Below are 26390 nucleotides of genomic sequence, written 5' to 3'. Positions count from 1 at the left end.
CCTAGTAGTAAGGTTCTTTATGAAATTCATCCAGTCTGAAAACTTACTCCTTGGAGTGTTTTTAAAAGCATAAGATGAAGACAAAAACTATGTTGAATTGATGAGTGTCAGTTTCAGCATTGGTTGACTGTTACCTTAGCAACAGCTACTTTTTTTTTTTTTTCAAGTCTACCCTGAACCTACAGCCAGCCATCCAAGAGTTCATGAATAGTTTAACAAAGAAAGGGCAGAGCTATTGAGTAATCCAGGCTCATTAATTGTATACTTGCCAGGAGGATCTGTCTTTAAATCATTAATGCAGGCAACATTTCTCTCTAGAGCCATCAATGTGATTGTACTGCCTGAAAAATGTAATAATGATGGATTTTCTTATCATTTTTCTTTTATTTTTTATTGGAACTTCAGAGACACAGGTATTTTATATACTCTTAAAAGCCAGGCATGAGCAACAGATTGTAGATTTTTAAGAGATTCTTAAATAGTTGTTCCTTGAGACAATGAACTGGTGTAGATAGAAATACTGATTTACGCTTTGATGATTCAGTATACTCTGTAAAATTGTTTTTTTTAAGTTATCTGGTAAATAGTTACATGACATAACAAATTTATATTTTACAATAATATGGAAATTTTGTGATATTTTAAACTGTGCAGAGTTATGTGGTGAAGTGTTAATGTTTTGGTAGTAATAGATTTATTATTTTATCTCACTTTTCAGGAATAATTTTAATAAAGATTATTTGGTTTTGGTATTCTAGGTTGATGTTTCTGATGCTGTTCCTAATACTAGATATGACACAACCATCTCTTCTATTTCTGCTGCAACATATAGTTCACCTGTTAGTAGAACAGTGACAACAAATGTTACAAGTGAGTATTTGGTTTTAAAATCACTTTTTAATGAAATATTTGGAGTCAGTAAAACTCAATTGCATGAATAGACTTATATTTCCAGTATGAGTGTTATATGCATGCAAACAGTTTAGAATAATTAAAACAAAATGGAAACTTAAGAAAGTGATCTGTTAACCTTCTTTCTTCTGGTTCTTTAGCTTCCTTTACCTTTAAAGAGCAAAGATGATTACTCTATACCTGTTTGTGAAATGGATCAGAGACTGTTGATGGTAACATTTAAATAATACAGAGCCATGAAATTAAGCTCAGTGCTCTTGCTCAGAAAGGATTTTTCAGTTTTTAAAGCTGTTTCTTGTTTGTTTGGTTCTTGTGCGTAAGCCTTGCAATCAGTAAGTTTCTTTTAAAAATGATTTGGCATCAAAGGGGTATTTGGCATGTAGTATTTAGTAGCATTACATTTTTTGCATTCTTATAAAAGAATGTTTTTGGTATTCTGCAAAGCTTTTATTAAAGTATTTATTTATGTAGCAGAGCTCTAGGGAATATAAATTAATATTAACCTTTGGGAACTTTGGTAGTTTACATTTGTAAATACTTTTCTTCCTATTTTCTGGGGGATGGAAATACAATAATAGTTTGACCTTTTAACAAAATTAATTTTTTAATAAAATAGAACCAGGTCCTCCAGTCTTTCTAGCTGGGGAGAGAGTTGGATCTGCTGGGATTCTTCTTTCTTGGAACACACCACCTAACCCGAATGGAAGAATTATATCTTACATTGTTAAATATAAGGAGGTATGCCCGTGGATGCAAACCGTGTACACACAAGTCAGGGCAAAGCCAGACAGTCTGGAAGTTCTTCTTACTAACCTTAATCCTGGAACAACATATGAAATTAAGGTAATTATTTTATAAATAACTACTTAATATTTTATTCATTTTAAAAATAAAGTAGGTTTTTTTCCACCTGGTCAAGACTTGCATCTGAATGCAGTGACTGAAGAATGAGAAACTGAGTCAACAGCCTCAACACCCACCTGAGATTTTAAAACTTTATTGTAATATCTTTTCATTTCAGTTTACATGTACATTTATATACAATACTTGTTTTAAAGAGCTTAGTTCAGTGCCTTTTATGGCAAATAAGTTTAATTTAAGCAATTTGGGCTTTACAAGTGACAATATTCTCCTTTTTTTTTAAATTGGTGCTGGGGTTTGAATCCAGGGCCTCATGCATGTTAGGCAAGTACTCTGTCACTGAGCTATATCCCTAGTCTGAAAATATAGTACTTTTTGATTAAACTTAATGTTAGCTCTGTTATTTTTCTCCTTACCCTTTTGCATTTGCATACATATTTTTGAAATTTTGGATATTGGTTTAAGAACTTGTAAAGAACCAGTTTTACTAAAAATAACAAATTCAATTCAATTTCATTCAACACATATTTGTTGAGCATTTACTATGTGTTTTGTATTTATGGACATTTTAAATTCTTTACAATGTTAAATATGTAAAATCTAACAGCTTCTTAATTGAATACTAAATAAAAAAAGAGCTTATAAAAAGCAATCCGAATTAGTAAGGCCATATGAAAATATTTTCAATTAAGGGATATCTATGACATTTCCAAGGGCTAGTAAAGAATAGAGATATTTTTTGTCTTCCTACTATTTTCAACATAACACCCATATGTTCTTTGAGACTTAAATATAATTGAATACATAGAGGAAAATCTGTGAAAGCTAAATATGTGATCGTATATAACTGAGATGCTCTTCTTAGATGGGAAGAAATGATGGGCAAGATTTTGCCAGAAAGTTTTCCTTATTGGAAACATGCCTATTTCTGGAATTAAGAACACTGAACTGGAGAGAACATGCCCATAATAGGATTTTCCCAGTGAGAAAGTAAATAAGTAAACTTTTGTTTATGCAGAAGTCAAAATAAAAAAATTGTGATAGCTGTTTCACGTAGAAGCATAAGTTAAAGAATAGGCAATCTTTTTTGACCTCTGAAAATTACATTATGTAGGTATTTCTTGGAACATGCACATATTCAGGTTAACTTATGTTTAAAGTATGCTACTTAGTGTAATAAATATTAAATTTAATGTGAAATAAGTAACTATTGTTGAGAAAAAAGTGATATCACTAACTTAGTTCTATTTAGATCTATTTTTATAGAGGCTGAATTTTTATTCCTTTGAATTCTCTTATTTCAGGCCTATAGGGCAGCCCCTACTGTTTGTTTCATCTCTCACTTTATAAATCATCATTGTGACGTTTACTCTGTTCAAATAAATGTTAGCCATTGCAGAATTCCAATGGGTATTTGGCATGGTACATTTGATAGCTTCGGTATAAGCAACACTGTGGGGAAACCCTGTTATGTATTTTACATATGTTATTTTGCTTAGTCTTAGAACATTCTTATGATTTAAGTACATTATTATTCCAATTTAAGGATGAGAACAATGTGCCTTTGAATAGTTAAGTAAACTGCCCAATGTTAGTCATCTGAGACTTGGTATAGCTACAATTAAACCAAGGTTGTCTTGTTGCAATGATGACATTTTGCAAAAACTTGAGTTGTATTCTCATTTATGATATACTTTTCTGCCTACTATTAAGTTTATTGTGTGACTACATTATTCAAGTCTGTTGTCTATTTGATTGCATTGTTCAAGTCTATTTGACTATTATTCATTAAAAAGAATATATTATATTCAGTATAATTATTAATCAAATATATTCATTATTTTACAAATATTTTTCATCAGTATTTATTTGCCCAGTAGAGAGTAAACTAAATTCAAGTACAGTATAAATGGTGTCTTATATTTATCACAGAAATAATCATAGTTTCATGTATATAGTGTATATAGTGGACAAAGATTGAGTTATGGAAAAAATGCAACTTTCACTCAATTCTTGTTCTACCATTTATTCCTCTGTGACCAGAGGCAAGTTGTTGACCTGACTTGACCAGTGTCCTCATCTATAAAATATTGACAATGGTGCCTCCTCTTTTGATTTTGTGGATAGCTCTGTATTTGCCTTGGAAATTTTGTAATACTTAGAGGAAAAGACAATTTGGGTATTTACTCTATGGTCAAGTCTGAGTTTTATTTCTGATTATTATTAATTGGAGAGCAAAAATTTGAACGTAATCCTTTTGATTTATTTTAGGTTGCTGCTGAAAACAGTGCTGGAATTGGAGTATTTAGCGATCCTTTTCTTTTCCAGACTGCAGAAAGTGGTAAATAATTTTTCTAAATGATTTATTTTGAAATAATATTGTCATGAGTTTCAGTCAAAGTAAATGGGGATATAAACAAAATATCATGCTCAAATGTATAAGATTCTCAATAGCATGGCTACTCCATTACTTTTAATTTCTTGTAATAGTTAATTTAATCATTAATTATGTATTGTTCTTTCTGATTGTAGAAGTTAATTAAATGTTGGAAAAATTTTAAAAATAAGAAGAAAACTCACAATGAAATTTATAAATACTCCTTTCATCCCGAAAAATCCCGATTATTACTTTAGTACAATTCTGGCTGATCTTTTTTCCCCCATGAGTATATGTCAGTATGAATATATGATTAATGAAAATTAGCTTGTACAAGTTATATAAGTTTATATCCTGTCTTTTCCTGTAAATATTAAATTATACGCATTTTGTGACATTAGATTTTTGGAAATATGAATTTTAATGGTTATCATTTCATTCCATGACATGCAGTCATTACCAAACCAGTTTAAGACTGCTTCAATTCTTCCAATGGCTGAGAGGAAGACTCTTGATGTCATGCTTGACTCTTCTCTCACACTACACATTTAATCTCAGCAACTCCTGTCAGCACTGTCATCAAAAAATATCCGGAATCTTCCCTTCATTGCTAATTACCCTTTCCAACCAACTTTCTTGCCTGAATGATTGAAAAACTCCTTACTGGTCTTCCTGTTTCCAACTTGCTTGCCTGCAGCCAAACTCTCACCACAGAGGCTGCATCATCTTTTGAAACATAGGCCAGATTATGTTACTTCTGTTTTCCTTACATGGCATTAGGAATGAAACCCTGTGTCCTTTCCCTGTTTGCATGCTTTTTCTTCTTTCTAACTTCCTCATTTCCTACTGTCTCTCCATCTGCTTCAATCACACTGATCTTCCATCTAGAGGACCTTTGCACTTGCTCTTCCTCTTATCTGGGATGTGCTTTCTCTAAATATCCATAGAACTCTCTCCTCAAGCTAATGCAGATCCTATGTGTTATTTTTCTGGCTGCATCTTGTAGAATAACCCTCATTTCCTTCTGACTCTATTTCCAACAAATATATGTTTTTTCCATTGGATCAACCTGAAACATTACACATTCAGTTATATATTTTTATTATATATATTAGCCCAGAACATAAGCTTTGTTATAAAAATAAGTTGTTATTAAAGGCAGGTACTTTTATTTATTTATAATAGCAAATTGTTAGAACCAACTATATAGAAGAATGACTACATAACTTATGGCCTCTTCTTTCAGCAACAAATGTTCACCATGGAGCTTATATTCTAGGGGGATAAGATAAACAAATACATGTATTACTAAGTAATATGTCAGGTGGGTGAAAAGTTCTGTAGAACAATTTCTGTAATGTTATACAATCCTGAATGTTCTATATGTCAATAGATAAAAATCTTCTGATGGTCCACTGTCAAAAGTATAAGTTTATATGGGCCTTTTGTATCTAATGGGATACAGTAGTCAGGGTTAAAAAAAAAAAAAAAAACGTAAGTTTTATGATCCACTTCCTGGTTGAGACCTCATCAGGAGAAGCCTGTGAACAGATGCTGAATTCCTTTGAAGGAGAAATGAGAGATTACTGGGGTTGGGAACTTAGAGAATATTTAAAATTAGAAATGAATGATTCTTGATGTCTAACTTCTGTTGATTTTAAACACAGACTTTCAGATTATCTGTACAAGTAAAGATAAAATGGAAAAAATATCACTTTAAAATTAAGTGGACAATAGGATATAAGAGAAAAAAAATCTGTCAGTTTTCAGTTTTAGGGGAAATAATTGGAATGATTTTTGAATGATATAGAATTTAGTTTTATTTTGTTAATCTTGATCTTGATTTGATTCCTGCTAGAAGATGGTACAAGCAGACTATAACTTCAATTTGACAGAGTTTGATCCCTATGTATTTTGTATTTCCATTAATCAACCTAATTTCTAGGGATGTTCTCTCTAAGGCAACTGATGATTGGGAAAAAGTAGAGGAACTCTAGGATATGGTGAAAGTAATGCTAGAACAGGAGTCTCTTTTCTGACTTGCTGCTTATTTTTTAATTTGAAAATGTTCAATTAGACCAGAAATCACCAATATATTTCTTGCAATTACCTGTTTTTGTTATTTGTGTTCAATTAAACACAAATTTAAGGAAGATTCTTATGGAATAAATGGCATTTATTATTGTTAAATTAGAAGTAATTTGTCTTTCTATGAGGAAAATATAGATTAACCAGTGATCCTATACTGAACTGATATTATTCCATCCATGAGCTCAAAAAGCCCAACATTTAATTTTTTGTGCAATATCATTTCAGGTAAATATTAAAAATAGTACTTGCACCTTGTTATCTAATGGAAATGCAAAAAAAAAACCACTTTGAAACTCTGTGAAGATTTTTAAAGTTCTTAATGACTCAAAAGATATGTTTTATACAGATTATACTTTGAAAGTTGGAGATACTTTCACATGCTTGTGTATGTATGCATGTCTGCAGTCTATACACTTCCTTCAGGTGTGTGCTAAAACATCTATACAGTATCAAATTTTTTAAAAAAATTAATATTTAATTTTTAGTTGTAGTTGGACACAATATCTTTTATTTTTTTTTTATCTATATGTGGTGTTGAGGATCTAACCCAGGGCCTTGCACGTGCTAGACGAATGCTCTACCACTGAGCCATAACCCCAGCCCATATACAGTATTAAATTTTTAATTGGATAAAGATGGATAAATTCACTCTATAAATAATCAAGAAGTAATGAAATTCTGATGCATAAAATTGAGAAGTAAAAACTAGAATATTTAAAATAGGGAAAGACTGCCAACCATAGAAAAGAGTTGGAATTAATCTTCAAACACCATAAAATCACAAAGGAAAATACACCAGATATGTCTTTCTGAGGCAAAAATAAAACAAGTTAATAGAAATATCTTACTTAGTAGATATTGCTTTTCAGATTTAATTGAATTTGATTAGTTCTTTATGACTGTTGTTAAGACTTATTGTTAGCTCATATATAATTTGTTATTGATATATAACTATTTCAGGAATACTTAAATGCATAGATTATGCAAATAAGAAAATTTAAATATGATTAATAATCATGACAAAATTTTAATTTTGCAGTTTCACAGCATCATATATTTAACATTTTTCTTTTTGTTATATTATATTTTACTTAATCCAGAGAAATTCAAATGTTAAATCTTTAGTATCAGAGAATTACCATATTGTCATTACACTTCTCACATTTTAATTCCATTTTATCAATTCCTCTTAGAGAAAATTTTCTTCCATTATTTCATCCTTTAGTAATCGTTCTCAATAATTTTTGTATTTTATTTTTTTCCACTAAAATGCAGCGTCTTCAAGTTTCTTCATTCCTACTGACTAACATTTAGTTCACAACAGGGCCCAGCTTCCTAGTACACCTCAAATGATTCATGCACCTTTTATTTCTAAGTTATATCCTGGCATTCTTCACTATAGTGCAAACCTAAACTCTACTTATTTGTCATCATGATACTAGTCACCTTTACCATCATACACTGTTTTACTTCTAAGGTTTGGTTTTGGTTTCTTTGCAAAGTGACTTATCACATTTGTTCTATCTATTGAAGATTTTTTTTTTTTTTTGTACCAAGGATTGAACCCAGAGGCACTTAACCACTGAGCCACATCCCCAACTCTTTTTATATTTTATTTAGAGACAGGGTCTTGCTGGGTTACTTAGGGCCTCACTAAGTAGCTGAGATTGGCTTTGACCTCAATCCTCCTGCCTCAGCCTCTGGAGCTGATAGGATTATAAGCGTGCCATCTTGCCCAGCTGAAGGATCTTGATTATTTACTAGAGAGTAAATAATATCTTTATATATCTTACCATTAAATTAATGGACATATTTTCCTTCAACTTGGCTTCATACTGATCTCATTCAACTAAAATAGTATTCAGATTATTATTTTTCTTTTTCTTTTATTTATATATGACAGTGGAGTGCATTGTAATTCTTATTACACATATAGAGTACACTTTTTTCATATCTCTGGTTGTATACAAAGTATATTCACACCAATTTGTGTCTTCATACATGTACTTTGAATAATAATGATCATCATATTCCCCTCTCACCCCTCTGTCCTATCTAGAGTTCGTCTATTCCCCCCATGCTCTTGCTTCCTATCCCACTATGAATCAGCCTCCTTATATCAAAGAAAATATTCGGCATTTGGTTTTTTGGAATTGATTAAGTTCACATAGCATTATCTTCTCTAACTCCATTCATTTACCTGCAAATTCCATGATTTTATTCTCTTTTATTGCTGAGTAATATTTCATTGTATATATATGCTACATTTTTTAATCCATTCATCTATTGAAGGGCATCTAGGTTGGTTCCACAGTTTAGCTATTGTGAATTGTGCTGCTATAATTGTGGCTGTGTCCCTATAGTATGCTGCTTTTAAGTCCTTTGGGTATAGACCAAGGAAAGGGATAGCTGGGTCAAATGGTGGTTCCATTCCCAGTTTTCCAAGAAATCTCCATACTGCTTTCCATATTGGCTGCACCAATTTGCAGTCCCACCAGCAGTGTATGAGTGTATCTTTTCCCCCACATCCTTGCTAACACTTATTGTTGTTTGTCTTCATTATAGCTGCCATTCTGACTGGAGTGCGATGAAATCTTAGAGGTTTTGATTTGCATTTCTCTAATTGCTAGTGATGATGAACATTTTTTCATATATTTGTTGATTGATTGTATATCATCTTCTGAGAAGTATCTGTTCATGTCTTTGGCCCATTTATCAGATTATTATTATAATTAATGATTAAATGCAAAGTATGATATAATTCTAAAGAAAGCCAAATTTGAGGTATATAAAACTCAACATACAATAGTAACAAACTATTGGTCGATGATCTATCTACTTGATGTTAGGTACTACATATTTTATAACAGTCCTGTTGTTCTGGTGCAAATGTTTGGGTAATTGTTTCAATTTGCCACTTGATTCAACATCTAATTAGTATACATAATTCCAATATATTTAAGGAAGTAAGAAATTTGTTCTTTTTTGTATATTCACAAATAACTATAGATTGAATATTTTATCATATTTGTTTGAACTATTTTGACAATGCATGTATTCATTCAATAATGGTGAAGTAATGGATTTTTTAAAATTTTAGGCTAAAGCAAATTAAATTTTAGAAGTTATACTTAAATAGACCATTCAATTTGTTTTTATGTTTAATTTCATAATGCAAGGAAATTTAACATCCTGAAGGTATATAAATGCCATTCTAAATTTTGTAACAGTGTCTTTTACCTTTCTTCAATCCCTTTCATTCACCCAGCTCCAGGAAAAGTGGTCAATCTCACAGTTGAGGCCTTCAACTACTCAGCAGTAAACTTGATTTGGTATTTACCTCGGCAACCAAATGGCAGAATTACCAGCTTCAAGATTAGTGTCAAACATGCCAGGAGTGGGACAGTAGTGAAAGACGTCTCTGTCAGAGTAGAAGACATCTTGACTGGGAAACTCCCAGAATGTAATGTAAGCATTTTGGAACACTTTCTGTGCCTTGGAAGTTTTAGGTAAATGTTTGTTTTGAAGTGTTTGGCATCTGGATACTATATAATTCTCCAAAGTGCTTATTTTTACCTCATTACTCATACTACTAGGCCATAGTGTAATGTGACACACATTTATCTATACGAATCATTGGAGGCAATTGGGAGAAAGATGAAAAGCTCTTAAGAAGCTCTGGAATAAACCGGGTGCTGTGGCATATGCCTGAAATCCCAGAGGCTCAGGAAGCTGAGGCAGGAGGATTGTGAGTTCAAAACCAGCCTCAGCAAGGGCAAGGTGCTAAGCAATTCAGTGAGAACCTTTCTCTAAATAAAATACAAAATAGGGCTGGGGATGTGACTCAGTGCTTGAGTACTCCTGAGTTTTATCCTCTGTACCAAAATAAAAAAGCTCTGGAATAAAACTTCATGAAAGAAGTCACCTTGGGATAAGCATGTAGAAAGGTTAAATGGAGATTTGTGAGGGAGCTCTTCCAGGCAGAGGACATATTTTAAGTCCCTGAGGCGGAAATGTGTAAGATGATTGGAGGAATGGTTATATTTGTACATGTAGGAAATTTAGTTTGCAAGGATTAATTGGCAAGAGTTAGATTTAGTTTTTATAGTGTATACCTTGGGGAAAGAAATTTTTTTTTAGGCCTGGGGGTATGGCTTAGTGGTAGAACACTTGCCTAGGGTTCACGAAGCCCTGGATTCAATCCCTAGTATCACACAAAACAAAACGAAACAAAAATAATTTGTCATTCTAATCATCAAAGAGAATCATCAAGAAGTACTATAATAATGCTTTTCCTAAAATCATTTTGGTGATTATTGAGGTATTACTGATGGAGAAACATTCAAACAAAACAATTTTTTAAAAATCATTTGTAGAAATCTCAAATTTTTCGTTTTCAAATTATGATACATTTCTAATACACATGCCTATGCACATATGGTCACACCTAACATGTTTTAGTAGTGGTATATTTTGAGAACTTATGATAAAAAAATGATGTTAACAGTTAAAGTGGTTATACTTAAAATTATTTTAGCTCTTTGGCTCTTATACTGTTAACGTGAATTTTCAACATTCCTACTATAGTTTTACCTTTATTTTAAACCACTTTTAATCCTACCCATAAGAAAGATTAAAGTATAAAGAATATAATATATATATTGTGTACTAAAATTGTAGACATAAGTGGACTAATTACCATATAGCAAATTTACCCATAATATAATCTTCTAAAATCTTTCTCTCAAACACACACACATACACACACACACATACACACACACAGACAATCAATATTTGGAATATAAAGGAAAAAGACAGGAGTGATATTTTTGTGTGTTTACCCAGTGATATCACATTATTTTCCTATTGGTGTTCATTTTACTCACCAGGAGAACAGTGACTCTTTTCTGTGGAGTACCTCCAGTCCTTCTCCAACCCTTGGTAGAGTCACGCCTCCACCGCGTACCACATATACATCAAGCTCGTTGACGAGGAGTAGGATCAGTTCTGTGTGGAAAGAGCCTATCAGTTTTGTAGTGACACATTTGAGACCTTACACAACCTATCTTTTTGAAGTTTCAGCTGTTACAACTGAAGCAGGTTATATTGATAGTACCATTGTCAGAACACCAGAATCAGGTATGCTTTCATTTGGTTAGAAAAAATATTTAAATTATTTATGAAATAATCTTTCCTGTTTTCCATTTAGATTATTTTGTTAACCTTCTTTACTTTTCCATAACTGTTTTCCCTCTGGTAATAGATAATAAACATCCCATCTGCAGTATCTAAAAATTTTGATTTTCTTTTATATTATGGTACTAAACTAAGTATGTAACAAACAAACAAACAAAACAAAACAAAGATTTGAAATGAAGGATTCCTCAGCTGCTAACTATGATCCAATGGTCAGCATTTATCATTCTATGACCTCAGCGATTTTTTCACAATCAACTCTGCCTTTCTAAATCATCTTTAATATGTTATGGGTGTTATCTGATGTAGAAGTAATACCTGCAATAGCAGAACTAGCATGTGATTACCATTCAGTATCAGATAAAAGCTGTAGCTCAAATATATGCCTACTTATATCCTCTTTGCAGGATAGTTTCTCATCTGAAAAATGGAGATGGAAACAGTAACTTCAGTTTGAATGTGTTGTTAGGATTAAATAATGGTGTTAGGATTAAATAAATTCTAAGAGGACATATTTCTTAAGTTTGAGTATTTATATACTTGAATATATGTATATAAGTTTATATGGTTACTGACATAGTACCATAATATTTACACATTAGCATACATATTATCTACATTGTAGATGCTTGATATGATATGATGTTTACGTGAATACACATACATATCATAATATTTATATATATAGTTTACATATAATATACATAATAAATGTCTGATATATTATGTATGTCATAATATAGTAACAGGAATTCAGTTTCAGTTATTAATTTTTGTGTATACTGGAAATTATTAGCAGGATAATTTCACTAAAGGATTCTCTTTTTTTCCTAGTGATATTGTTGTCAGCTTCTATTATTTTCTATCATACATAAGTTTGAAATTACTTTTTCTTAATTTAAATAATCATCTCTGAATCAAATCTTTTCCTTTGTCTATATGTGTTACTTCTTTTTTAAAAAAATTTTTTAGATATATGAACCTTTATTTTATTCATTTATTTGTATGCAGTCCTGAGAGACTCACACATGTTAGGCAAGCGCTCTACCACTGAACCCCAACCCCAACCCTATACTTGTTACTTCTTTTAAGATATAAAAAAATTTCATTAGTAGTACATAAAATAAAATCTGTAAACAAGAATTTTGTTTTGAATAAACACTTGTAATAGTTTCGTTTCATTTAAAAGAGAATAAGATATAAAAATAGCTGTGAAAATTAGATATTTTAAAATGTCATTATTACTTTTATATGAGTATTACAGTCGAATCTTATAACAGTGGGTTGTAAATATCCTCTCAGAACCAAAGACAGATATTGATACTAAATAGTAAAGATCATTGCCAATAAATTCTGAGGATTATTTTTTTGACCCTTTCACCTATCCATCCAACAGAAGATGTTCATCAGCAGATGTTGTCAAATAGGATATATATGCAGGTATATATATTTGATGACAATGTAGCATTTACTATGAATGTTATAGTGAATATAAGAATGAAATTACATGTGAAACACACACAGTTTTAAATAAAATTAGTAATTGTTGTATATTTGCAAGTTAATCTAATGATTCAGCAAGTCTTACTCAAATTCTTTAATTATACTCTATTTTTCCTGTATATTAAAAAACGTTTTGCTATTAGATTTTTTCCTTGATTTTATGTCTTATTATGTGTATTTAATAGGATATTCCATTATTTAAAATATGTATTATATGTTCATTTTTTTCTATAATAATTTCAGTGCCTGAAGGACCACCACAAAACTGTATAGCGGGCAATGTTACAGGAAAGTCCTTTTCAATTTCGTGGGACCCACCAAGTGTAGTAACAGGGAAGTTTAGTTATAGAGTTGAATTATATGGGCCGTCAGGTAAGTCTTAATTGATTTTGTGTTTACCTTTTGGAGTAAAAATTGTTAAATGTATTACTAGTATCAAACATTTAAAAACTACCAACCTCCTTTTTAAAAACCCTAAACCTGAGGAAAATATAAAAAAATAACAAGGAAGTCCTTTGGACTTTTTTGCTTAAAACCATAAGTGAGTCTAACTCTAGTTCCTTTACCTCCACTATTCATGTGGAGGTAAAGGAACTAGAGACTACTCCCCAAGAAAGGAAGCATTGGAGGAGATATGACCCTTCAAGGTATTTAAACAAGAAGACCTTGACTTATTTTTTTAAGAAATTTTTGTTTAGTTGTAGATAGATAGAATGCCTTTATTTTATTTGTTTATTTTTATATGGTGCTGGGGATCAAACCCAGTGCCTAACGCATGTTAGGCAAGAGCTCTACCACTGAGCTACAGCCCTAGTCCAAGACCTTGATTTATATCCATGAAGAACAATGGGTTTAGATTATATTAAATCAAATTCCTACTTAGGATAATGAATCTAATTTTGAACCATCATTGTGCTTTGATAATTACATGGGAATTCTCTATACCTTTAGCTCAACTTCACTGTTAACCTAAAAAAGTTCTGAAAATGAAGTCTATTAAAAATAATAATTTGGGAAACGTCACAAGATGACAATTTATCCATCGAAAACAAACAGGACCTCATCACTTGCTACAAATAATTTAGGGAGTTCAAATATTGTACTGTGGGACGTGAATTAAAGAAACTCTAAAATTCTTTCTTAATCTGAGAACCTTTTGTTCTATGAAAGAAATTTCCTTCAAACAATGATGAAACAACACAAATCCACATACTGTTATTATTTGGAACAATCAAAAAAGATCCAAATTTCCAAAGCATTTCATTTTGAAATTCCTATGGTATGAAGCACATAAGCAACCTCTATTTTTCATCCTTAAGTAACTTATGTTTCTAAAATTCTGAAATATGTGTGGTTCCTTAAAAAAATGATAGTTTTCTGATACATATTTTCTGATATTAATTTTCACAACTTTACTTAGGGAAACTTTCTTCTTTTTAGACTGGCTGATATTTTAAGATGCATTTAGCAACTATGGCAGTTAGCAACATGAAATCACTAGTGATTGTGGCAAGAGCAATTATGGTGATACTCCACCCTGAAACCATTGAAATGTTTTCAGAAAGAATAGGAGAAGATCATTGAAACAGAGGATATAGACACTCTTGAGTTTTGCTGCAAAGTGAAGTCATGAATGCAGGTGGGAAGTATGAGTAGGGTGATCAGAGTCAACAGATTTTTTTTATTAGGAACAAATAAACCATGTTTGTTTGCTGAAAAGAAAGAAAATAGGAAAGATGAGAATTGTTGGAATGATGATTGCATAGGCAGAAGTTAACATCTTTTTAAATGGAATGGAATCTAATCCAGGAATTGGATCAAGATAACAATATAGGACCAGTTGAAATGGTATTTATTGTGCTTTTCTTCAGTTCCTTCAACAAGGGAAGTTTAAGGGAAATGAGAATTTCTATAAGGCAGCCATTGCATTTGACTATGACATTGAGGCTAGATAAAGCATCAAATGGTGACTAAACAAAATGAAAAAATAAAATAGGCAGTAAGATAAAGGGATTGAAGTGGAAATTCCAGTGCATTTAGAGAATTGTTGTTTCAGGTCCTAGAATACGTGAAGAAGAGATACAGAAAAGTGGTCAAAAACAGTTGCATGGAATAGAGCTAATGAATAATTTATAGTTATTGGTAGTGGTGCTAATTTATGGCCTAGAAGAAGTAGCTGAGATAGGATGTAGAAATATATTATGGAGAAGTCAACATGATTTAGTGATCACCTTTCAGGATATTAATATCACCACAAATTAAAATGGCAGCATTCAATCAAGAGCTAAACCACCTAAAATAAGACCTGGAGGGCTAGGAGATGTCATTGATTATGTGGGGTTTATAAGGAGGCAGCAGGAATGGTCCCAGGTGGGTCAGTAAGGAACAGGTAGAATATCTCTTACACCTGAAGCCTAATCATGAGACCTGTGGTGAAAAAATAGACTGCCACTGTTTGTGAGTGGCTACAGAGGAACAGAAGCAAGTGTACTTAGAGAATTGGCAGGTTTCAATTAGAGAAAAAGGTGAAGGAAATAATCAGAGGTAAAGTTGAGGATTTAAGGAGTTCTGCTGATTGACTATTCAAAAATTTTGTTCACAAGTTAAACTAGAAATATTTTCAAAATATATCTTCTTCCAGAAAAGATATCTTCTTACAGAAAATTTAGCATTGACATTGAATAAATTGAATATAAAATACTGTCACTATTTTTATGTTGATAAAATCTGGTGTTTCTCTTAAATATGTCCAAAATAACATGGTATTCAACAGATTTTTATGACAATAAAAGTAATTTTAAACACTGGATTATTTTCATGATTTTTTTTATTGTTTTAAAGTAGTATGAATCTACAATTAAGCTAAATGTTTAAAATATATTCATTCACTTTTAATATTATAATAACAAATGTTACTATATAGATTAACACTTTGGTTATTGTCCTTGGCTCTATATGTAAAAATGAGAATGATTACTGCTTGACAAAAAATAATCCATAGGCATCTTCTGCTTTTTTGTAGGTCGTATTTTGGATAATAGCACAAAAGACCTTAAATTTTCATTCAATAACTTAACACCATATACACTGTATGATGTCTATGTTGCTGCTGAAACCAGTGCAGGGGTTGGACCCAAGTCAAATCTTTCCATATTCACTCCTCCAGATGGTAAGAGTATCTCTTTTAGGGAGTTAATGAGATATTTTTGATAACTTATCAATTTTATTGAATTGGTAAAAATAAAGCAATTTGGCTTATATTTAATTAACATTATTTCCTTTTCATATTTATTTTTTAGTTGTAGTTGGAAACAATACCTTTATTTTATTTATTTATTTTTATGTGGTGCTGAGGATTGAACCCAGGGCCTTGCACATGCTAGGCAAGCACTCTACCTCTGAGCCACAACTCCAGTCCCAGCATTATTTCTTTTTTAAACTCTTGCCTAATTTGCTCTGAATATATGTTCTCCAGAACATTAAACTTATAGCATACTTCATTATAAAAGTAGCCAAATATCAAACAAGATAAAGACATATATGAAGTTTTAGTCTGTTAGGAACTCACAATGAATTTGGGCAAAACTTGAAGAAGTCATAACTTAAAATGAACACATTTAGTGTTGTTTAACCACATTGTTTATGGTGGAATTTTTTTTCACAAAAGTAGTTTTCATAGGAATTTCTATATTCTCAATGCCTATTAACAAACTGTTTATAATCAAAGGAAATTCTAAGCAAGTGAGGATTCTTAATTGGTCCCTAATACAGATTTACCAACATTTACTAAAATTATCAAAATACTATTTCTAATCAAGAAATTTTCTCATTTTTTAAGCATGATTACTTTAGGTAAATTCTACTGTTTTAGAAAATGCTGATTATACTATTTCATAACATTTTTCCGGCTCACACTACACTTGCTAAATATCTTCATTTCTAGTTAGAGATTATAATTATTGATAATAAAATCATTTTTACAATAAACTCTTTTAAAAATCATTTTGACAATAAATTCTTTCCACATTTTATTGGTATGGGAGATAATACACAATAACTGTTATGTTAAATATACACTTGTGGGGCTACACACACACACACACACACACACACACACACACACACACATACACAAACTAAATTGGGCATGCATTCATCAGATAAATCATTCAAGTATCTGACCATTAGAGGGCACCAACCATTAGAAAATTTTGTACATCTTCCCCTTCAAAGAAACAAACCTTGGTAATATTTTGAGTTTGTAAAGAATGCAAAAAAAAAAAAAAGTGTTTTTTTCCCCAAATGAAAATTTTAATGTCCAGGAATGCATACTCATAGGAAAATACTCTCACTTTTTCATACTAAAATTTTACCAATGTCTATCAGAAGAATCTTGTTTTGTTGTGGATTCCCATTAGACCTTAACTTTTGCCCTATCTCCATGTAAAAACTGCTCTTAATAAATTCTCAGTAAGCTAGACTTGTTTATGGATGGCTATTAAATACTGCAGACTCCTAGACTTTGGTTTTAATAGCACTTTCTCAACCAACTATTTGACCCATTAATTTCTATTCTTATGTTATACAATTAAATACATCCTAAACTTTTGACTTGTTTCAGGTCCAGCTGATTTTGTTGCTTCTAAACTGAATCTGTTAATTTAAGATAATTGTTTATCATTATCATTCTTGGCCTAAACCGTTTGACAAAGACAGAGAACTAGATAATATATGATCACATGTAATGCTATGTGTTTGCTTTGGATATTACTTAAAAATTTATTTCCCTTTGTTTCCATATTTTTATTCACAAAATAAGTAGAACTTTAAAGACATTGTTCAATGCTTCTCATATGGGCTATTTTTCATACCAAATCATCTTGAACAGATGACTCTATTTGCCCTGTAAAAAAAAAGCAATTTGTCCTGAGTTTCATCCTGCTACCTTCCTGAGCTACTGGTTATGGAGACCATACTGTGGTGGATCTCAGGGGAGCCCTTTGATAACAGGTGGGATCCACTAAGAGCAGGAAAGGCTTGGGTCTTACCTCTTAATGCCCACCTTCCTCCATGAAGTTCTCTGGGGGGATTTTCAGCCTCAGGCATTGCTTCAATAGAATGCTCTGGCAAAATCATCAAGTGACTCTTTATGTTTCTGACAATAATAATTAATCTTGGTCCCAATAATAAAAGTTTGAAATAAGGGAATCTTTAAACTATATGAGAACAATATAATAATTCATTAGAACTATCTACATCCAGTTAAAATTGGTATCTTAATTTTAGATTATTATTTTTCATTTATTTCTCCAAAAATAAATGAAAAATTTATTTAAACCATTATTTTCCTTGTATTGTAATTAAGGTTACTCAAGTTAACTTATTTCCCATATTTAAAAGTACCCTCTAGTCTATTTAAAAAGTAATTAGGACTAGTTTTCTTGTTTAAAATTAATACCTTTCCAAACAACTGGGATTCTGATAAAGCTCCAAGTATTCATAGACAAACATTGAATTGACTTGTGTAGTGAATAATGTGTGCTTTCACATTGCAGAGGGTTTATTGCTGAGGATGTTATGATCCATAGTCTACTTCATCAGAAACAAATCAACTTCCTTCTGGCCTCACACCTGTAATCCCAGTAACTCAGGAAGGAGGATACAAGTTCGAGGCCAGCCTTGGAAACTTAAGGAGGCCCTAAGCAACTTAGTGAGACTCTGTCTCAAAATAAAAAGCAAAAAGGGCTGGAGATATAGGTCAGTGGTAAAGTGTCCCTGGATTAAATCCCTAAAAGCAAAAAAACAAACCAAAAAACTTCCTGTTATAAAATTACCCTATCTTTTTTCTAAGATTTTTATACATATATTCTTTAATATATATTATATACTGATATGTACTGAGTAGATATCTACATAGGCAAGAAATAGAGATGATTTGCAGAAAAATCAATAACTTAGTCTCCAGTGTTATAAAATGTCATAGAGTTGCAAATTCTAAAACTAGATAATGCTGATAAATGTAACACAGGCAACAACATTTTCTTATTTGTATGGAAGTTAAAAAATCATACATAAATTTATTGCTGCAGTATAGCCTAATGATTTCTCTGTCACTGGTGTCAAATATAAGTAGGGTCAGTATTTTTTAAAATCAAACACATTTTTGAAATGTGTATTTTCTCCCATAAACAAACTATGGAATTGAAGACTTTTGTCCTTAGTAACTGCAAAATAGTAGTAAAATCTTTGTTGGAGAAACACTGAGAACCTGTCAATTTTGTGATTTCCAATGCTTTTATTTTTAATACTTTTTTCCTGAAATGCTCTTCTAATGGGAGTTTAATTTGCTAGAAAATGAAAAAAGTTATATAGTGTATTTTATTTGCTAGAATATTATTTGTCCCTATTAAATTTCTTGCAATAGTTTTTCATTTGAGAACCTCAGACCATTTGGAATATGTTTGGCCAATCATATATTTATTCTGTTTTTCATTTACTAGTAAGATTTTGTGTTGACTTGGTAATGACTCTAAGGTATTCCCTGTGGGTAATACTTTCAGAACTGATGCTGCACCATGACTAATCGTCTTATGTGTTTGGTTTTCTTTAGTGAATTTTGTATCAATATTAAAGGAATTAGGTATAATCCACACCTCTCTGATTTCTCTGTAAGAATTTGTGGTATAACAGATCAAGTATCTTTCTGAAGACAAGATACAATGCTGTCTACTCCATTTCCTTTATCCTCTGAGCTTTCCCCCCTCATAGGAAAATATAAAACCACTTAATCCTTACTTGAATGTTAATTTGAGGTACTAGTATCATGGGACAATACTTGTTTTATTGAAAAATATAAAAGATAAACAATGTTTGATACCATTTATAGGTCTGGCTTGCAAAACAAGACATATATATATATATATTTTTCCTGCTCTACTGAGTATATTTGATATCCTCCTACCACATTACTGTGTTACATCAGGAGGGTTGGACCATTTCACTTATTCTTCAATAGGTACAGTTCAGTTGTCTGATTAATCTGATCAATGTAGTCATTAAACTGGCTTTTAGTTAAGATTCTTTGTCAGTTCAAATTAGGTGTGAAAATGCCCAATATCTTGTATGATTTATGTTATGCAATGCTGGCTAAGATATTTTCTACATAGTAACCCCAAAATAATGTGTAAAAGAAAGGTGGAATGGGAGGTTTGCTATTTAAATAGCTGTATTATTTCCACAATTAATTGGAAAGTCTTTCTACCATTGAAAAAAGTACATGGGCAAAAACAGTGATAGGAATATAGGTACTAGGTATATTTTAATGAAATAAAATTTTTATAGGGTATAGCCTGTAATAGGGTTTTGTTTGTCTTCATTCTCCTCTTCTCAGGTGCCTACAGCAGTGTTTATGTGATGAGCATTCATTCTTTTGAATGATGAGCTAGTGACTCTTGTCATGGGGTTCTAGTCCCAGGATGGATAGAGAAGTTTCCTCTATCCTTCCACAGAAGATTGTATTTTTCTGTGAGATTAAAACATCTGTGCGAGGAGATCATCTAAAGAGTTATCCTTCTATATTCAGAGACTGAAATGTTTTTAGAAAATCAAATTCAAAGAACTAGCAAATTGTAGGTGCACCCATGTTATGTTTGTCTCTCAGTTTTAAACATGGGTTTTGTCCATGCTGGGCACTGGAATCTTGACAAACAGAATGGTTAATTCATACACTTAGCCTCAAACTATCCATGAAATATTTAGAAATATTTATATGGTTACAATATCTAGGAGGGTTCTTTTCTGGTTATTTAACAGAGATAAAGAAAAACCTCTTAATCTATCAGATGAGAATTCCATAGTTATAATTTACTACATGATTAATTTAAGCATAATTATATTCTCTAGTTGTAAGTGCTGTTTATGGGAGTTGTGGTTTTATTTTTAATTTCTTTCTACAGTCTTAAAGGGAATGGAGTCATTCTTCTGTTTTCTTTTAAAACAATGTGTCTTTCTTGTAACTAGAGTTTGCTATACCTATCCCATTGTCAAATGGCTTAGGAAGATAACTCATAAGGGATAATATTTTTATGGCATTTTTTTCTCTTTCTTGAACCTACATGTTGGAAATTCCCTTGAACCATTTATTCCTTATAGTAACCTTGTGTGGTTAAAGGAAAGATAAAATTTTAGCCTCATTATAGATAAGGTAAGTCAGAATCAGAAGGCTATTTGTAATTATATAATGAGCTATAAACAGAGTAGTCAAAAGCCCAGGACATGTTTATCTTTGGTTCATTACTTTTGGGGCACTGGGAGGTTTCCCAAATGTCCCTGTGGATGATTTTATAACTAGTTTGCTTTAAGCCTGTGGTGCATTGTCTTGAACCAATTGTTAATTTATCCCTATTTTTTTTTTTTTACTACTACAAAGGATGAAGCCACTTGAAATTTGAGGCTCACATAACCAATTTGAAAATTCAGCAGGAAAAAATCAATCAGTTCTTCACAAATTTTTGTGAAATAAATTAAAAGATGGCTTAATTGAATTTATTGTATGATTTTTTAAAGTATTCTGGATATTCTTTTTTTGATATATTATTATAATTTTTATGAAGCCTTCAAGGTTTCAATTGGGCATTAACATTCACAGATAGCTTCTCAGGGAAAATTATTATGAATTAATTTGTTACAACCAAATATTATGGTAGTTTGATTTTGGACAATTATTTTATGTTATCTTACCCTTTATTTACATTTTGAGGAAATTGTTCAGATATTTAATTTCAAATGTCCATATATTTAGAGACTCTTATATTTGATTTTTAATAAATTAGTAAATTGTTTTAGTTAGTTTTCTTATAGAATTAATTACATATTTTAAATCATGAGCTAAGTATTTAGGGAATATTTTTTATTTTAAAATGTATTTTTAAGGCCCACCCTTTTTTCTTTTAGTTCCAGGTGCAATATTTGATTTACAACTAGCAGATGTAGAAGCCACAGAAATTAGAATTACTTGGAGAAAACCACGACAACCAAATGGAATCATTAACCAATATCGAGTGAAAGTATTGGTTTCAGAGACCGGGGTAGTTTTGGAAAATACCTTGCTTACAGGAAAAGACGAGGTATTGCACTTTCATTTCCACCTTGTGAGCCCTTTCTTCTTAGTTCTGGCCATGAAAATTTAGAAGATTTGCCAGCCTTCCACATAAACAATTTGACAAGCTTCCTAGTAGAAAGTGATGTAAATTGGGGCATGTTGATTATGTGGCTAGATCATATTTCATTTTAGGACATATATTATTAGTTAAATGCTATTATCATTATCCTTTTTCAGCATATGAAAAATCTTAACTGAGCAATTAGGCAGAACTAAAGGTACTTCTGTATTCGAATTTTATTATGCTAATTCAGTTAATGAATTGTTTGGAAACTCCTGTTATGACTTTAATACTCTTTCAGAGGATTGTAATTTGGAACAGTTGCCAATGAAAAGACACAGTGATTTTAGTAGCTGTTGTTGACAAAAGATTTTGTCCTGTTTGGTCTTGGGAAGCTAAATTTCTCAGAGCTGCCTTATTTTTTAAAAAAGCATATTTGATTAAAGAAATCACAGAACTAAGAGAGATTTAAGCCTTTCATAGATTTAAAATGAGAGGAACAGGATCTTTTGACAATATATTTGCATTTATCCATCCTGGAAATCTCATTCCCCCCACCCTTTATTTGTGTTGGGAAGTGCAGGCAGCAGTGATTTGGCATCAGTATCTCTGTTTACCTCACTTAGCCAGCTGCTCACTTGGGGAAGACCCTTTCAGCCTCCAGGCTAGTCATGTTGAGGTACTGGCAGCTCCCTGGGGCACTCAAAAGAATAAACACACTTAGGACCAGTGCAGCCATCATTTGACCTTAAGTGATACCTAAAAGTTATTCAATAACTGGCTTCTATTGTTAGGGTTCGGGATTGCTGCTCCTGCTACCTGTGCTGTTACTTTTCCCCACACTTACTGATACTCTATTTCTAGTCCCACAGTTCTGACACTTGAAAGTTGACCTTACCATGTAGTTAGTGCCCTCTGGCCACCAGGACTTGTCAGTCCAAGTTGCTCACCATCTCCATCCCAGAGTTAAATTTTAATCTTGTGTTGACTCCTTTCCTCTGTGTAAAGGATGTTGAGTTATGCTTCCTCTGATACTCTAGTTGAAAACTCAGGCAAAGGGCAAAAGCTTAAACCTTTATTCCTGCTGAGAAGGTCTTAAATTAGACAAAACCTTCTTTGGACCAGGTAACAGGTCTCCCACTTATGCTGATAACATCTATTGAATGGCCAGCCAGACCTGTTTTTCTCTTGAAGCTAAGTGATTATAGAAAGGCTGTGATTCTGCCTCTATCTGGTATGCAATTCCTGTGATGTAGAGAGAACATATCCTACAAATCTGGATTTAAATCCTGATGTGGATCTAGTCTCTTACTGTGTGGATAGCAAAAGAGTTGCTTGTAAGCCCAAGAGACAGCTAGTTCTGCCATTACCAATGACTCAATCCTGGCATAGTTGCAAACTTCAGATTCCTGTTCTTTGAAGCAGAGGTTATAGGTTCCTGGAACAAAGGGTTAATGATGGGGATTTAATGAGTTAATAGTATGCAAAGAGCTTAGAACTGTATCTGGCACATAGTGGTATGCTAATTATTGTGACCTGTTTTGATTATGATTCTTGGTTTTGGACCTTTCACTCTACTTGACATTCAATATTCCCTTATCTTCTCTCAGTAGAAGGAAACATTCTACTTTATGTTTGTGATAGTATCTTTTTTGTTAGGTCAAACTCATTTTTGATACATATGCTTTCCCATGTGATTGGTGTTTGAGTTCACCTTTCAGGAGAGTGATGGGAGATGAGAGTAGCAGATGCTCTAAATCCAGATGGCCTGTGTCCTTAGCACATCACTATTTTCTTCTTATTTATTCCTCTGCTTTTCTATGTTGTGACTTTGCAATACTTTGGCTTTAAACATTTAAAAATGAAGAAAATAAAAGAGCTAGTTCTTATTATTGTTTTCTGACTCTATGATACAGGTGTTCTGGGGGGTTCTGTTTTCAGCCACCTCATAACACTCTCTTTGTATGGTTTCACAGTTTCAGTCACTGCTTCCTGTTTGTATGTGATTTCTTTGCCTGGCTTTGTACTCTGACCTTTCTCTCTGACATTATGAATTTCTACTTGTATTGATGTGGGAAGGTTCTGGCACAGTTCATTATATCTAAACTAATTTCTGCCCATAAAACAAAACAATCCTCCTCCTTGGGATAATAGGATATAGGAATGGGAAGTGGGAAGAAGGTTGTGAAGTACTGATGAAGCATGATACTGAAAATACAGAAGTCCTGGGACAACAATGGTGATTTGTGAGGCTTCCATAGGACACACAAGAAAAAGGTCTATCCAGACAAGTATGTGAAGAACATGGTCTGAGGAGTGGCTGACTTAAAGCCTTGGTATAGAGTTGCAGGCTTAGAATTCCCTCATCCCTTAGACTGTGTACTCCCTTGGTCTCTGACATAAAGGTTGTTTAAGGAACAGCAAACCAGCAGGGAGGGTCTATATAAGGTAATGGTTATGGGAGTGACATTCCATCCCTATTATTCTATTGGTTACATGCAAGCCACAGGTCTCTTCTAACTCAAGGGGAGAGAGTATGCAAAAGCATCAATAGCAGTTGGTGGGGATGACAGGACCCCCTGAGAGGCTACCACCATACTGTTCCAGTCCACTGCCTCATGTTTCACATACCCATGAAAATTATCCTTCTAGTCTTTAGAATACTATTTACAGGATAAAAATAACAAAATAAAAATTGAGAATGCCTCACTATCATAAAAAGAAGAAAGTCAATAAATGCTAACATAATGGAGTGTGTGAACATGCTGTTTAGTGATTGAATAAACACTAAGAGGTAGAAATGGGTAGAAGTGTTGCTTCTGAGGAGAAAGGCTTGAAATAGGGAAGATATGAACAGCATTATTATTTTCATTACAAATTCTTTATCACTCCTTGGTTTTAGTTTTGTTAACCATGTGACTATATCCCAATGATGAACCTTAAAAATATTAAAATATAATCCTCCTATGTTAGGCTTGATCTGGTCTCATAACCTTTATGGAATTTTTTCCATTCACCCTTCATGCTTTATTTGTATCTCAATAAGTAGGGTGTATTTAAACAATTCAAAATATGTGTAAGATTTTACTTTTGATATTTAAATGGATATTTTAAAAATTATGTTAAAAAATGGAATCTCAGGGCTTGAAGACTTATTTCAGCTTCTCAACTTATATATGAACCTCATCTATAGCATTCCTAAGGAATGGTTAGAAATCCAGCCTCTGTTAAAGTATTTGATCAACTCTGATGATTGGGTATTCATTACCATAAAAGCAGTCAATAAGCTTTAAAACATTCTTCTTTATGATCCCACAGCATCTGTTTATCAAGTGACAGTGAAGTTCTGTTAGGCCCAGAATGTACACAGGAGAACAAGAAACTGTATGGCATTTAACTAGAATCAACTTGAATGGGATTATTTTCTCCTTCGACCAAAATAGTCAAACATAAAAATTAATTTCCTTGGGTCTGAAGTCTGAAAACCCTTAAAGTCATCCCTCCAAGAAGCTATTTTTTAATTGAATTTCACACTTTGATTTCATCCTGTACTTGTTCTTCTATTAGAAGCCTAACATTTTTCCTCCAATAGACATTCTTTTGCTGCCTAAGTATTATAAACCTCTGGTATTAATGTCAGTACATCTTTTCATTGTACATACTCCTTGAGTATATCAAAGTTTGTCACTGGTGAACCTGGGAAGAAAGCCAGCTAAGTGCCCCACCAGTTGGTACAAAATGAGGCCGAGGACTGAACCTTACTTAGTAGGCCTTTGAGGTGTGTTTGCTTTAGTGAGCCTTAAGGATTCCTTCACCAGAACAATGTGTAGAATGACACAGTATCCTTAAGGAAGTTTCCAGACATGTGATAATTGTAAACTTTCTTTTTATTACTTCTTAACGGTATCAATTATGTCTATTTTAAAATAGAAGTATTAAGAATAGGTCAAACATTTCATTAACTCAATTCACTAGAACTCCAGTGAGTCTAAATTGATAGATATAATAGCTTTTAAAAAATTAAAAAATAAAATTGCACTTGCTTTAACAAAGATTATTATATGTAAAATCAAGTTGGTTTATTCAGGTGGATTAGGAATTTAACTCTGAAGACTTCTAATTCTTTCACATAAATTCCAAGGATTCCCGGGTAGCATATGCAAGGCCTTTCATGTTGATGAATTGTGACATTCTCTGACTCAAGGGTTTTCAACTGGGGGCAACTGTGCTCTCCAGGAGACATATGGTAATCTCTGAAGACATTTTCTTTTTTTTTTTTTTTATTG

The 26390-nt window shown here is 32.3% G+C and overlaps 1 protein-coding gene across 1 annotated transcript in view; it reads left to right on the top strand.

The window, feature by feature from the left end:
• Positions 1-356: 356 nt before the first annotated feature.
• The window catches only part of Ptprq (protein tyrosine phosphatase receptor type Q), a 196730-nt gene continuing 170696 nt past the window's right edge, over positions 357-26390 (top strand). Inside the window, exons 1-9 of the mRNA XM_026391416.2 lie at positions 357-413; positions 759-870; positions 1529-1755; positions 4045-4114; positions 9510-9709; positions 11134-11383; positions 13187-13315; positions 15966-16112; positions 21896-22068. Coding sequence (XP_026247201.2) covers positions 357-413; positions 759-870; positions 1529-1755; positions 4045-4114; positions 9510-9709; positions 11134-11383; positions 13187-13315; positions 15966-16112; positions 21896-22068 — 1365 coding nt within the window. The remainder of the gene's footprint in view (positions 414-758; positions 871-1528; positions 1756-4044; positions 4115-9509; positions 9710-11133; positions 11384-13186; positions 13316-15965; positions 16113-21895; positions 22069-26390) is intronic.

The sequence above is a fragment of the Urocitellus parryii genome, chromosome 5 (assembly GCF_045843805.1).
Source record: "Urocitellus parryii isolate mUroPar1 chromosome 5, mUroPar1.hap1, whole genome shotgun sequence".
Taxonomy (NCBI): domain Eukaryota; kingdom Metazoa; phylum Chordata; class Mammalia; order Rodentia; family Sciuridae; genus Urocitellus; species Urocitellus parryii.
The sequence above is the reverse complement of the archived record's forward strand: the minus strand, read 5'-3'. Positions and strand labels throughout refer to the sequence as shown.